This window comes from Anarhichas minor, unplaced genomic scaffold (assembly GCF_050575085.1).
Source record: "Anarhichas minor isolate MPS153535 unplaced genomic scaffold, ASM5057508v1 ptg000136l, whole genome shotgun sequence".
NCBI lineage: Eukaryota > Metazoa > Chordata > Actinopteri > Perciformes > Anarhichadidae > Anarhichas > Anarhichas minor.
This window is the reverse complement of record NW_027466582.1, coordinates 5,315,813-5,329,928: the sequence shown is the minus strand read 5'-3', so window position 1 is coordinate 5,329,928 and position 14,116 is coordinate 5,315,813. Positions and strand designations below refer to the sequence as shown.

The 14,116-nt window shown below is 44.3% G+C and overlaps 1 protein-coding gene across 6 annotated transcripts in view; it reads right to left on the bottom strand.

Annotated features, from left to right (window-relative positions):
- The window catches only part of nbas (NBAS subunit of NRZ tethering complex), a 126,005-nt gene that overhangs the window by 59,054 nt on the left and 52,835 nt on the right, over positions 1-14,116 (bottom strand). For 5 of the 6 annotated variants that reach the window (XR_012951601.1, XM_076084747.1, XM_076084748.1 and 2 more), the window contains 7 exons: positions 12,578-12,735; positions 12,104-12,172; positions 10,211-10,387; positions 9,519-9,632; positions 8,289-8,412; positions 4,208-4,284; positions 3,291-3,428 (listed from right to left, as the gene is read on the bottom strand). Coding sequence is in view for 5 of the 6 variants with exons in the window: in XM_076084747.1 (XP_075940862.1) it covers positions 3,291-3,428; positions 4,208-4,284; positions 8,289-8,412; positions 9,519-9,632; positions 10,211-10,387; positions 12,104-12,172; positions 12,578-12,735 (857 nt within the window). In the remaining variant the exon portion in view is untranslated. The remainder of the gene's footprint in view (positions 1-3,290; positions 3,429-4,207; positions 4,285-8,288; positions 8,413-9,518; positions 9,633-10,210; positions 10,388-12,103; positions 12,173-12,577; positions 12,736-14,116) is intronic. The other variant, XM_076084749.1, reaches the window with a different exon arrangement.

Below are 14,116 nucleotides of genomic sequence, written 5' to 3'. Positions count from 1 at the left end.
TGTTATTTCTACAGAACAGTGAGGGAACGTTGATTGATGCTTTCAAACCCCTCAGAGAGTTGCGTTCCTATTTGCGACCGAATGGCTTCGGAGTCTTGAGTGTTTGGCGTCTTATTGCTTGGGTATGAAATTATGTGATAGCGACAAGAGAACCGAAAAAGCGTGAGAGCTATAGAGGCGGTGTTGCTGCTCCTCAAGTGGAGAGTGGGAAACACTTAGGGACAGCTTGACACACACACAACGCACACAAATACGTTAGCCTGCAGTTACACGTACACACCAACAAAAGCATGCACACAAACAATTCTACATGTAGAAAAACTATTAGAAAAAACACATGCTTGTGTATGTAACATGTTATTCTCCCCCGAACCCTAACTTGCAATGCAAAGCAAGCACGTGTGAGATACTTTGATACGGGCACCCTGTCATACATATCTGCAATAACATATCACAAGCCATGCAACGTGTGCCCTTAAAAGATAAGAGAAAGCGAGAGAGCTCAAGAAAGCACAAGAGAATTGTATTAAATATGCAGAGTCAAGATAGTATTGTGGACGGTGAGGCCCGAGATTTGACAAGAGCGAGACACGTCTGTGGAGGGGGAAATTATCTGAAGAGTGTAGGAGGAGGAACGATAGCAGAAAGAAGCCTGTGGAGACACGTAAAAGCAGAACTGTCATGCCAACAAAGCAATTCATTTAGCTGACAGAGGAAAAATAAATAAGGAAACAGAAAGGAAACATAAGGAGCACACACACTGGGGGAGAAAACGAGGGTGGATGAGGAGAATGAAAACGAGGGTTGGAAGGTTTTCTTCCCTCTAAAAGTTGCCACTACCTCATCAATAAGAGCGGAGTGAAGGCAAGACCTGGAACACAACGATAACAAGCTGGAAGAACACACCGAAGAGGGAAAAACTCAAAGGAAATGGCCGATGATGGAAAAAAAGAAGAAGAAATGAGCTAAAAATGAAGGTACTGTCAAAGTGTAGAGCGGAGGCGGGAAAGCGGAATATATTTTTAAGTTAATGGACTTGAACTTCACTTTAAGCAGGAGGTTGGGGAGTGATTACTGCCATTAGGTTGCAGGGAGCATGTATTTGAGCGTGTGGGGATGAGCATGTGGCGTTGAGTAGAACTTGTTGATGTGCGAGTGTGAGCATGTGTTTTTGTGCACAGTTCTGACCTTGAATGTCAACTGGGATACACTTATCCACTTCTTCTGCTGGCCTCTTTCCCTCTTCCGTTTTATTATTTCAACATTTTACCTCCACTTCCTCCACCTAGGCTAAAGCCCACGAGAGCCACAGTCCACTCAAGGAAAAGGTCAGAACCATTTCTTCTTTTTATTCTCCACCTTATCACGCCCGCCGCCACTGTCCTCTTCTTCCCCTTCCCACTCGTATGTTCGGATCTCTTGCTCTTTTCTTGCTTGAATATTGTTTTTTCTCACTTTGTGACTTATGTAACATACAGCAATGTGACCTGTTGTGACTCCTTATGGCTCACATTGTTGCAGAAAAAAACAAAAACATGCGACATTAGCGGGCCACCATATCCGACAAATACATTTAATTGGCAATTTGCACACGGGGAAATTTCATGTAATCCAAAGAGTCTGAGAGAGTGAATTATGCAAAAATGTCTGGCTGCTATAATCTGGGGAAATAAAATCAATTTACACATAAATCAATGCAAACAAACAGAAGCATATAGACACATATTCCAGGGGTGGTTTTGGATTAAAGCATAAGTAAGTGGATTACTACGCTGATGAGTAAAAGGATGATTGTAGTTATTTCCCAGTTTGTTCCATTATGATGCTTTTTGCCCATTAAATGAGTGTAAAGCCTTTTGTATTCCCACTTCGCCACGAACAATCCTCTGTCCATGAAGCCGAATGCTGTTTGAGCAAAAAAAAAGGTGATAGAAATGTAATTGCAACGCACTGAGATGAAATCAGAATTGCTTACAATGACTCAGATTTCTGATCTCTGATTCTACTGGAGATACCAAAGCTTCCAAAGATACCAAATATTTCAAAATGAGCTGAAACAAAATGAAAAGTAGAGTAAGCGTATGTACTGTAGTCGAGTACATGGCACTGACAGACAATATGATGACTTGGGTAACCTTAATGCTACTCAAAAAAAAAACATTTAAGTAAAATAGATTAGGGTCTAAACTTGTGTTTGTGCAGGTAATTGGAAATGTCTTTACATTTACATCACAGTCTCGCAACAAATACGCTCTCATTTGGATCACTCTGTGCGGGCTTGCGTCTCAGCTGCATGTCATGGGTGAAACCTGCGACCTGAAGCGTTTCACTCAACCGCGGTGGAGCAGATCGTGCTGCTCACTTTGGCTCTATCCAGAGACCGGTTTGTAATCCCACAGACTCTCCCCTTCACTTTGGCCCAGCAGCAGGGAAGCAAGAAACGGGAGCATCTTGGGTGTTTTAGGAGCTGCAGTGTGTATTCGTGGGCACACTGTAGTCAATGACAGTATAAAGCAGTCGATGATGTCTTTTTTTTTTAAAGTATGAATCGTAGCAACTACGAGAGGTCCTGGAGCGTACAGTCACGAATGAGCGCAAAGACTATTAGGCTGATGGGTCCAGTAGCATGCGAGATTAGCCATGGAAAGACAGACAGATGCACACACACGTACACACACACGACCGAACACATAATCTCCTACCAGGCTTACTACGCCTGGCGGAGATAATAAAAAGACACTTCATTCCTGGTCACTCTGACATTGACTTTTAAACAATGATCTTGTCAAAAAGCCATACGCACCCACCTGACCACTACTGCTCCGCTACCCTGTAACAGTACAGTAACCCTATAACAGATCTGAACCCTGGGGGGTTCAGCGTTTTGTCTGTGGTGGTCCATGGCTGTGAAACGCTCCGACTAAAAAGCTAAAACCGCACTGAGCCTCTCGGGTTTCCAGGAAATTCTTCAAAACCCATCTGCTCAAAACAAATCGATCTTTAGGGTCTGCTCTGAAAGCCACGGCTTTAAAACGTTTGGATTTTGTTTTATCTCTGTTTGTTGCCTGTATGTTATTGCGCGTCTTTCTTTTTCATCGATTTGGACATGCTTAAATTATCTGTGAATTTGTGTTGGGCAAATCGCAGCATTTTGGGCCAAGAAAAGCACTGTAATCCACAGAACTTTCTATCAAGCATCATGGAGACTGTGTCCCCTCCCACCTCTGCATTGTACCCAATACATCCATTCACACAACCACCCACACACATAATTGGTATTCCATGCTAACCTGGTAGAGAGCGTGGTTCTTGTCCTTGAAGCAAGGTATGAGGAGAGAATAGATCTGCAGGGAGTAGTAGTACGCAGCCAGCTGGAGCGACAGGGCAGAACGACACTGTTTCTCAAAACACCTGTTGGCATCCAGTACCTGCATAGACGGATGGAAATATATGAATAACAAAGTATGCAGGTGGTGGGAAATGTACTTTATTCCAATAGTTAATCCACTGAACTAATAATAATGTCCAAAAGCAGTTCAAAATAAAAGTCCAAAATTCAGTGGACCAGTAGACGCTGTGCTCATCGTGTCAAAGCATGCAGAACTCACAGTCAGTTTTGTCAGTAACGTCAGTCTAATCCGGGTGGAGTTAACAAACTCTCCAAGAAATATCGATGTCATATCCACTCCAGCAGTTTAGTGTTCCACTGGAGATGTGTGTTGAGACTCACGAGGGATCTCACTCCCTCCACTTGAATCTACTGCAGTAGTTTCTCCGTCTTACATTTCATCTTCTCAGCTATCAAAAGACATGTACTGCTCCTCTGACAGCTGGGACAAGATGGACAAGGGCCACATGTTGTTTATAGTATGTGTGAATGCTGATTGACTTGAGGGAGACATGAAGCTACGTGAGATACGACGGGCGTTGTGTGACGAATGTCGTGCTTTTGATGAACTGCTACTGGTATATGTCACTCAGCAGCATTACGCCGGTGCCTTTTAAGAGCGACTTTGATTCGACACACTGATGATGCAAACTGTGTAACACAATAGCTCATCTAGAAGGGTGAGGAATATGGACTCCCTCAGCCAGAGTCTCACTAAAATACAGTCACACTTATATCATCAGAGTCTTTTTGTATGTGCCTAAAATAAAGCTCTGTGTGTGTGTGTGTGTGTGTGTGTGAGACTGTGTGTCCACCTACCTGAGGCAGAGCCAGTAAGTAGGACAGAGCCAGCATCATGTCCCTGGGAAACGCATCGTTGGCCAGCTGCAGCAAAACTGGAAAAGGATGGAGGGATGGAGAGAGAGAGAGAGAGAGAGAGAGAGAGAGAGAGAGAGAGAGAGAGAGGAAAGAAAAGACTTTAACTAAAGCACTGAGGATTAACAACCAACCCTCCCCTCTTGGACGAGTTTCATCCCACGTTTGTTAAATACAGACGACAATGGCTGTCAGAACACACCTCTCTGTGGGCCAGACAAAAGAGAGGGAAGGTAAAAATAGAGGGTGATGAGAAGAAAAAGGGGGGAACACAGAGTCAAGAAGCGTCATTAAAAATCCCCCCCGAGTTCTGGGATTCTGTCCATCTTCTCGCTGGGCTATTGTGGGCACGTCTGTTTGCATATGCTGTGTACAAATGTTGGTTGGTTGTGTATGCGCGTGCATAAGTGCGCATGCGCGTGCATAAGTGCGCGTGGACGGTTTCCTGCACGGGGAGTTTTCATTATTCAAAAAGTCAGTACATGCCCACTTCTAATAAGTGCTCTCCAGATGAGTCCAAACGTCATCTGAGTGCACTTTAAAGTTGAATCCCCTGCCTGAATGCCAAATCAGTCTCTGCATATTGACTGCGAAGTTTGATCATAAGAATCCTAAAATATCGTTCTTTAAAACTGGTTTTGACTCGTCCATTGATCTGGTAGAGAAGGACAAGTCGACTGTGAATAAGCAGTTTGTGACTAAAGGTCATACTGTCGTAGTGTACTTAGATTCATGTACGCGACTGTTTTGTACAAACAGAAAAATGGACACGGAAACTTTGGAACACTACCGTCGATTATGCTGAGCACTGCTCAGCATTATGCCTCACAAAGAGAACAAAAACTGTTTTTACAACCACCCGAACGTCACTCTCATATGCAATGAGCTTTAATGTTCTGCAGCTGTGAACTGCACTTCCATTTACTTTGTGCATTGCATTGTGGGACACGGTATGCATCAACACGCTTAAACAATCAAGTACACTTGATGTAAAGCCCTATTTGCAGGAGACCGGTATCACCGAGGGACATAATGCGATTTAGAAATCGCCCACCACGTCTCTGTTTTGTGCGGGATAAAGGAAGCATTTTAATCGAATTTACTGACATTATCCTCCACGTATGATGCCAAGGCTTTGTGTAACATCCGCTTAAATTAAAAACATTATGCTATATGATATTTATGTTTAATACTATAATACTATTTTATTATTTAGGCCTATTTATGCATATGTAATACTCACAAACACCTCTTGCTCAGGTGCGTATAGGCCTCCTAGCTGTGAAGCATCATTTAATTGCAAATGCAGCCTCCTGCTTTCAGTTAGTATGTAATATGGAATTGGGACACGACCCATGTTTTTGGAGTCCCTAAGGCTGATGGGATTTGGAGTGTCGATGAGGCTTTGGGCACGGGGATGCACTTTTGTCCACTGCTTGCCTCGAGGCCACAACAGGCAAACACAAGGATGCACAATCACACACTCGCACCAAACCCTGTAAACACACAGACTCCCTCAGTTATTCACTCACTCACTCACTCACTCACTGTGAGGAAACGGGGGGAGAGAGCAGAGAGAAGCAGAGGCAGACGGATTCACTTTGTAGTCTCAGACCCAAGGAGAACAAAAAGCCTGTGTTGGTGATAAGAGCCTGAGACAAAATGGGACAGAGCGGAGAAGAGTGGAGCATGGACACTGGGAGAAAGGCGGGGGCACAGGGGGGGGGGATGCATACTGTCGAACAGAATGCACACAAATCTTCATATGTGCGCACGCAGGCCATTACCTGACATATACAGTTGGAGGTTCAGTGTGTGTGTGTGCATGTGGGAGCCGGGGGCGGACTGATGCGGCAGCTTAAAGAGCCATAACAGCTCTCTTAAGCAGAGTGCCCACCCTCCTCCTTCCCCCCAGGGTTTCAATGAGCTACACCTCAGAGTGGGCTGATTACACGCCTCTCTAAAGCCGCCGATACCATCGAGACAGGAATTACCAGAGGGGTAAACACACACACACACACAGAATAGATAACCCAGACAGTATTTCTGCTTGTGAGGAAGAGAAAGGAAGGAGAGGAAAACAGACACAGTGTGTATATGTGTGTGTGTGCGTGCGTCCAGACATGCACACACACACACACACACATACACATGCTCCTGTGTCAGCAAAATCAGATACATTGTTAGTGGTATGGTGAGACAGTGACTTATTAGTATGTTACCTGTGCATGCAGTGTGGAAAACAACTGATTATGACCCGGTCAATATGCGGCCAATGGCAGCACTCCTTGCTGTGTGTGTGTGTGTGTGTGTGTGTGTGACTCCCGCCGCTTCCCGCGTCCTGCACCTTACTCCGCTCAATCCCATTGAGTCACTTTCCACTGGTCTCATCATTAATTACCTCCACCTTATCTGGGGCCAGGTGAAAAATCAATATATTTATATTCTTAAAGGCCATCTCTCCTGGTCTGTTTTTAAGGACAGCCGGTGCGGCGGGGCCGATACGCGAGTCATTAATCGAAGGTTGTTATCGGACGCGATGCCGTCCACGCCGCCTTTTCTCTTTCTCGACATGTCGCTGCTCGGTGGCAGCTCCGCGGGGAAGGTGACTTTTTAAGAAGAGAGATACAGCACACAGAATGTGTGTGTGTGTGTGTGTGTGCATATCAACGCATTAGCACTCCATGGTCAAAGTATGTTTATCGCATTCTTTAGCGTCCACATATTAGTATTCAAACACGCACGCACATTTGCTTTTTATTTTCGTCGTGGCATTGATTTTGGCGAGCAGCTGTGATCCATCACGCAGCGTGGCCTTGATGTCTTGACTTGATACCATCTCTCCGATATCGCAGCGGTGACGCGTCATTATTTACTTTTGCTGCGGGATGCAAGGGCATACATTAATTAATCAATGTGAAGCTATTCTTGCCATGTTGTCCCCTTGTCCACCACATACGGGCTCCACGGCTAGACGGATGACGAGAAGAGCGGGAAGGGTGAAGGGGGGGGAGTGAACCACAGCTTCACTAAGACGGAGCACTAAGAATCAGCTCAAGTTACACAACACTCACTCGATCTATCCTAACACTTACAAAGCACTTTCTACACGTTTTCTTCTTCTTTTACTACAGTAAAAAAAAAAATGCAATAAAGTTAATTTAAACAAGATGGCCGCATCGGAGAGAGAAAAGCAGCCCTGCATTGCGCCAGACTGTGTTCGAAATTGCAGACTAACATACTTAAAATGACGTAGAATTGAGAACGTAGTGCGTTCTCCCTGCGTGTGAGACGTGAGTTTACTCAACCGCCCCAAAATACATTGAGTCTCTTCAGACTGTCCAATGGCTGACCGCGAGGCAGACGTCTTAGATAATTAACCGTCGGAATAGTTACGGACGATGGGAGATGACGTTAAGGCCAAAGACAAAGAGGAAAAGCGCAAGAGCAATTATTACACAATGGAAGCTTGGATGTACTTCAGTGTGTACAGGTTTGCTTGTAATGCATGACGTACTTAATCGTGATTAGTAAGCAGTGTGTAGCACATACAGATCGGAGTTTATAGCATGCAGTACGTTAGTATGTGAAGCAAACACAGCTCAATTCGACTATGAAGAGAAAGAACACAAAAAATAAAAAATAAATATGGAGCCGCAGATGGCTGGAAGATGCAGACAATATGGTCTGTCTGCTCTGCAGCAAAGTGCAGCTTTATTTCTATCAAAGCACAGTCTCAGTGGTTATAATGTGGAAAAAACTGCTCCAATATTATTTTAAAACAATTTAGTCTTTAACAGATTTTCTAAGAGCAGCGATGCGGGAAATCGGAACCGCGGAACAATTCAAACGGAGCATAAAATGACGACCGACCTGGCAGAAATTATGCCTGATCCTAAAAGTAGTCCGTGGCTATCTGGGATTAAAATGCAAGTATCTGTGTGTGTGTGTGTGTGTGTGTGTGTGTGTGTGTGTGTGTGTGTGTGTGTGTGTAACTGAGTCATATGCGTTTCTGCATGCTCACCCTCCGTAGCAGGAAACAGGGTTTTCCCTTCAGTGTTGGCCTCCGCCAGTTTGCCGGTCCTCAGCAGAACCTCAGCAAAGTTTTCCTGAGGCACGTCCTTGTAGGACGAATACACATCTTGACTCTAAGAGAAAGAGCGAAGAAGAGAGAGAGTGATGAATAAACACCGTGTACTCATCGCTGTACTGAGGGAATCCCAACACTCGGGAGAACAGATCAGAGCACAGAGATGTGATTGAGGTGACGGATGAGAGATGGAGTAAACAAATGAACTTCAATACTAAATAACTTGTACAAGTTATTTCTCATGTGTCTTTAAAAAGGATAAGAATGAAATTTGTGCTCTCGCTAGCCTCAGAGCTGTCCCTCAAACACACGACGTCTCCCGTCTATCTCCGCCGCTCTCACTAAATCCACCTTTCTGACTTGTTGCGCTCTCTCGTTCTCTCTCAATCAGCCTCTCCTCCCTCTGACCACTTCCTCCATTGTAACTGTTCAGGTAAAAACCAATCCCATTGATCAGCCGATTCACCTGACAGACGGACGTGGGGAGCCATTATTGGTAGACGGATGATGGAAGATGGATGAGCGCTGGAGATGGAGCGTAGGAAGGGATTTGGAGAGGCCTATTAAAATGCCATGAGGAGAGATGTATCGGCGTTCTGTTTCCCCTCGCGTCCACTCTTTAAGCTATCCACATGATTTGTGTCTCTGAATAAAAAGCCCAGTCATAGCCCAGGGCGACCATTTTCTAGGCTTAAAGGTCAAACTACTCCTTTTCTTACTTTTCTCCTTTTCTACTTGCAAAGCTCCGTCCGTCGACATCCTTCTCTTTTAGAGTATTATGGTATTCATCTCTCGCCCTCCGTCTAATACACGCAGTACTTCTTCTGTTATGGTTAGAATTATTCTTCCCACATCTACACATTCTGCTGTTATCTTACTATTTATTCTTTCCCTGTTAAGGACCGTTAGTACTTCCCAAATTGCTTTTGGCATTAACACTACTTCGTCTGAAATCACTATTCATTTTGTTTCAACGTTGTTTTTGAAGGGCTTTATAAGCCATAGGAGAAAAGAAATCTGATTAAATGTCAAGCATTTTTGCTGTAATACAAGTAGGTGGCCTCAGGTGAAAAACAAATAAAAAGGAGAAACAAGGACAACAGGGAAGCGGAAGGAAGAAGAAAACAAATAATGAGCCATGAGCACTGGTCTTCAGCCACTCACCAGGTCCACACAGGGATCATCAATGAGTTCCTGATAAAAGGGGCTACAGCCTTGCCGCTGCAGGTTGGAGTTCTCACACGCCCCTTCCTGACTAGTGGCTCCTGCGTCGTGACCCTGAGGAGCCATCAAAACATCATTAAACTTTCACAACATGCCTACAGCACTGTCATCTCTCTCTGTCCCACAGCTCACATCCTCTCAGTTTTTTTTTCTTCTTCTTCTCTTTACTTAGAAACGTGCGACCACGGGCCGCCCTCCCCCAAAATCGCTGCCGAGACGAAAGACGCCATCAATCTCCGCCCTGGCGACCGCCGAGCCGGTCCAGCTGCCGGCAACTGCCACATATTGAAATATTCAACATGCGGGCCAATTAATTATGCAGGGGATGAGCTCTTGATTGGTTGTTTTTAGGATGAGGCCTATGAAGTCTGCGAGCGAGAGTATTTGCGATATGAAGGCAGGGGCAAATGTGCATTTTCACGAACACACACGTGCTGTGCAGCTCAGGAACTAATGGAGTTACAAACAGGCATAAAGCGAATACATCTGCAGTCATTGCCCTGGTATTCTTGGCTGCTTGAATATGCATTCCACAGCACACTACTGTCTACGCATACATAAACACACATAAGTCAATACGACACACAAAACCACGCACACTTAGATCCACAAAACAAAAAAAGTGTGCTCACATGCAGCGGCCGGAGGTAGCTGAGCGAGTCCTTCCACCAGCGGTGGTCGCTGACTGCGGTCAGCACAGCCTTGGTGGTCAGTCTGGTCGTGGTCAGCACTTTCATGGTCTTAGCTGTGGTCCTGTGCAGCAGGTCCCCCGCTGTCCCCACGTGGGAGCCCACAGAGGCAGCGCAGGCCTGGGGCCGAGCGAGGGAACAGCGGTAACGGGATGGACAGAAAACACAAGAGCCACGTTATTCCAGTGTGTCACTTAGCGTAGTAGAGTCTTCGCTACTTGAGGAATTACAATATGCGCCGTTGAGCCCTCCCAGCCCTGCTTGAGAGACATACAGCGAGTTCTTGTGAGTAAATGTGCTAAAAGTCTCACAGTAATGCTTTATGTTGTGTAGTGCTACTGCAGTGTGCGGCAGATTCATTACATAGAGATCTTTTTGCGAGATTGCTTGTTTCTTAAAGCAAAAGTCCAACATTATGGGAAATATGATTATTCTAGAAAGTCACGTAATTAAGTTTGTTGCTTGCAATCCCTTTTGGTTTATTTGTCTTTTTATTCGGTTTTATTTTGCTTTTATTGTCGAGTGTCTGTTTGCAATTTATAGACTGTGTATGTGTTTTCATGCTGTGTACTATTATGCATTCTTTTATTATCTGTGAAGCACTTCGGAACTGCTGTTTTTGAAAAGTGCCGTATAAATAAAGTTGACTTACTTACTTATTTGCTCTCCAGCCTCGAGTTAGATGAAATAGATACCACTCGTATATCTGTCTGAAGCCAGCAGCCATTTAGCTTAGCTTAGCATAAAGAGTGGAAGCAGGGGAAAATATATATATATATATATATATATATATATATCATACCACCAACCTTGTGGTTAAAGGACGACCAACTACAATATAAAGTGTCAAAAAGGTTAATTCACTGATATATGGTGCAAATGCGCCGCACTACTTCAACTTCCTGGCACCCTGAAATAGTCTGGCACCCCCATATAACAGCGATTTGTTGTTTTTGTACAGACTAAACAAACAAAATACAATGTTTAATTGTTGAGCTTTAGAGGTGCTAGTAGGTGATGATGAAAACATAATTAGATGAGCAAATTGACACCGTTCTCATATCTGTCTGTCAAATATGAAGCTACATATGTCCGTGAAATATTTAGCTCCATATTTGACGGACAGACATGAGAATGGTGTCAATGAACGAACAAAAATCAACAAATGAATGGTACATTGTACTGTGAATGGAATTCTTGGGGTATTTTTGAAAGCGAGCCACCGGTTTTCACGCTATGTTGGTTTCCGCACAATTGAAAAGGGATTTTAAAACCAAATTTCGAGAGCCAGTGGGCCGAGGCCAAATCGTTTAGTGCCTTTCATCAATACTTTATTTAGCAGGGGATTGAATGTCGGGCAATGAAAAGAACCCAAACACAATGAAGATGTTTGTTTGAATAAAAAAACACGTAAAAAAAAAAGCACCTCTAGAGTGCACACACACACACACACACACACACACACACGCACACACACACACATCCATCTAAGGCTTAAATATACACGAGTGACGGGTAGGGACATCAATACAACAATAAAATGAGCACCCGACCCCACACAAAAGGGATGCAATGCAAGTCATGAAACATTAACACCCACTCAAGGCATCATAAAGCTGGCGGTGCTGAAGGGGAAGAGAAGGGGAGGCATAAATAAACCAAGCGAGCTGAGCAACCTTAACACTAGATTTACACCTCATCAAATATGAAGCAATCGCAAAACACACTAACCGAACAAAAGCGCACACACCCACACAGGAACAGCGGAAGAGGCCTCTACATCTCGGAGACAAAGACATACAGAAAAGAAAACATATGCGAGAATAACACACAAACCTCGTCGGCCTCTCGTCCACTCTCGGTAATAACAGGCTCCATTTGATAGTTAACTGCCTGGTACAAAACCTAGAGGACAGAAATGGGGATGAAGACGGAGCAATCTCATTGGACACAGGGATTAATTGAAATGTGGGTGTAATTGGTTTGATTGAAAGGCTAAATGGTGAAAAGAGGAAGTTTTTACAGCGTTTCTTAAAAGAAAAAATGACCAGAATTGAACTTATTTGAAATGTAACTTCTGTTCAGATAGGACATGAGTTTGTCATGCAAGAGGTTGATATTACAATTTTAGTACCGTTAATAACTACGGTCGCACTGTTGACTGGGTCCGTCAAATTACATGTCATTCCTATTTTTAGATACGGACTGTTGGTACAAAATATCAGCTGTAGTAAAGAACAAAGAAAGACTGCACATTGCTTTTTATAAAAAGCCACATTGGTGAAACTATAATTAAAGGTAAAGAGTGACCTGAGTTTGCAGGTCACTGGAGGCAGCCAGCAGGCCGTGGATGCTGTCGGGGGGGCAGTGGGTGAGAGAGAAGGCTAAAAGCTCCTGTCGGGCCTCCAGGTCTCCATAGCCCTCACACTGACCCAGCAGACTGCACACATCCCACGCTGGACCGTAACCTGGAGGACGGACAGATGGAGCCAAACAAGGAGGGGGAGGGGAGGTGAAGTCAGGGTAAGAAAGGTTTTAATTAAAGTGAATGAGTGCAGGATATAACGGCACCTGCGATAAAATAATCTATAAAACTATGATGATGCAGGAGATCAAATTCACATTAAGAGTGCTGCAGGGAGAACGTAGTTTTGTCGGCCAAACCTGGAAGTTAGCGTCGCACTGGTTTGCTTGACAGAAATCCAACTAGCTTCTGTTCACCTTATTTCAGACATTTAACCAAAAATCCATCTAGAAAACCCATCAACTTCGAGACGAGGGAACCGGAAGAGCAAAAAAAGCGCCAACTCATTTCTGGGTACTAGCACTCGTTCCTGCATCGCTCCATGCAAACACACACATTGCATCACTAAATAGCTGAGCAGAAGTGGTGTTCATTTTCAATCAGTGTCCTCCTATCTCTGCTAAACTACCCTGAATCCTATCAGATAGAAGAGCAAGGCATAAAGAGGTAGAGGGGGCACGCACACACAAACGGTGTGAATTTGATGAATTTGTTGTAAAAAAAAAATACAATGGAAAGGATATAATGCTGAGATAATGATGACACAATAAAGTGCAACCTTCCGACTGCACATTTAAGTCTGGAAACACGCATTGTAATAACTGCGCTACATTTGTTCCGGCTTCATCACAGTCAAGAAGCAACACGCCGGCCTGACTTCATTCCTACAAACAGATTCAATTACTCCCACTGCGTTCGCAGAGAACACCGGTGCTTATCTGATCACACCTCCTCTTTCTACCAGACGTCTTTTTCTCACCCGCACTCCATCTACCGTTACTTGGCACTGAGAGAAGACTCGACCAAATTCTATCCGCTTTGATTCTTACGTGGCTTAACGCGAAACGGGGTCAGATAAAATACCATTATCGCAGCGACCACTTTGAATCCCTTCGGGGGAACTCTGAGGAGCGGGCGGTCTCGATAGGGATGCTATTGTCATGTCTCTGTCATAGTTGCTGTTCGTTCTTGTGCATGAACGGACACAAAGTCACTCGGCCTCGATTTGGGGCCATCCGAGGAAGGATGGAAGAAGCCCAAAGTGAGTGATTGTTAAGCGTTTGAGACCAGAAGACAATCCATTAGAGGCACCGACGCAAAGAGCCCAAACACACAACACGGACCACAGTCTACATCAGCCATGATTTTCACCTTACTTAAAGTTGAACGCACCCAGTGACATTTATTTTGGTGTCTTATACTGGTTGAGTACAGTCGTGATTTTGCTGGTTGCAAGTAAACGTTACTTGCTTTCTCCATTTCTAAAACCTGGATCTTCTCCATTTTTGACTATGATTTGCATTAGAAAATGAGGGGAAAGGCAG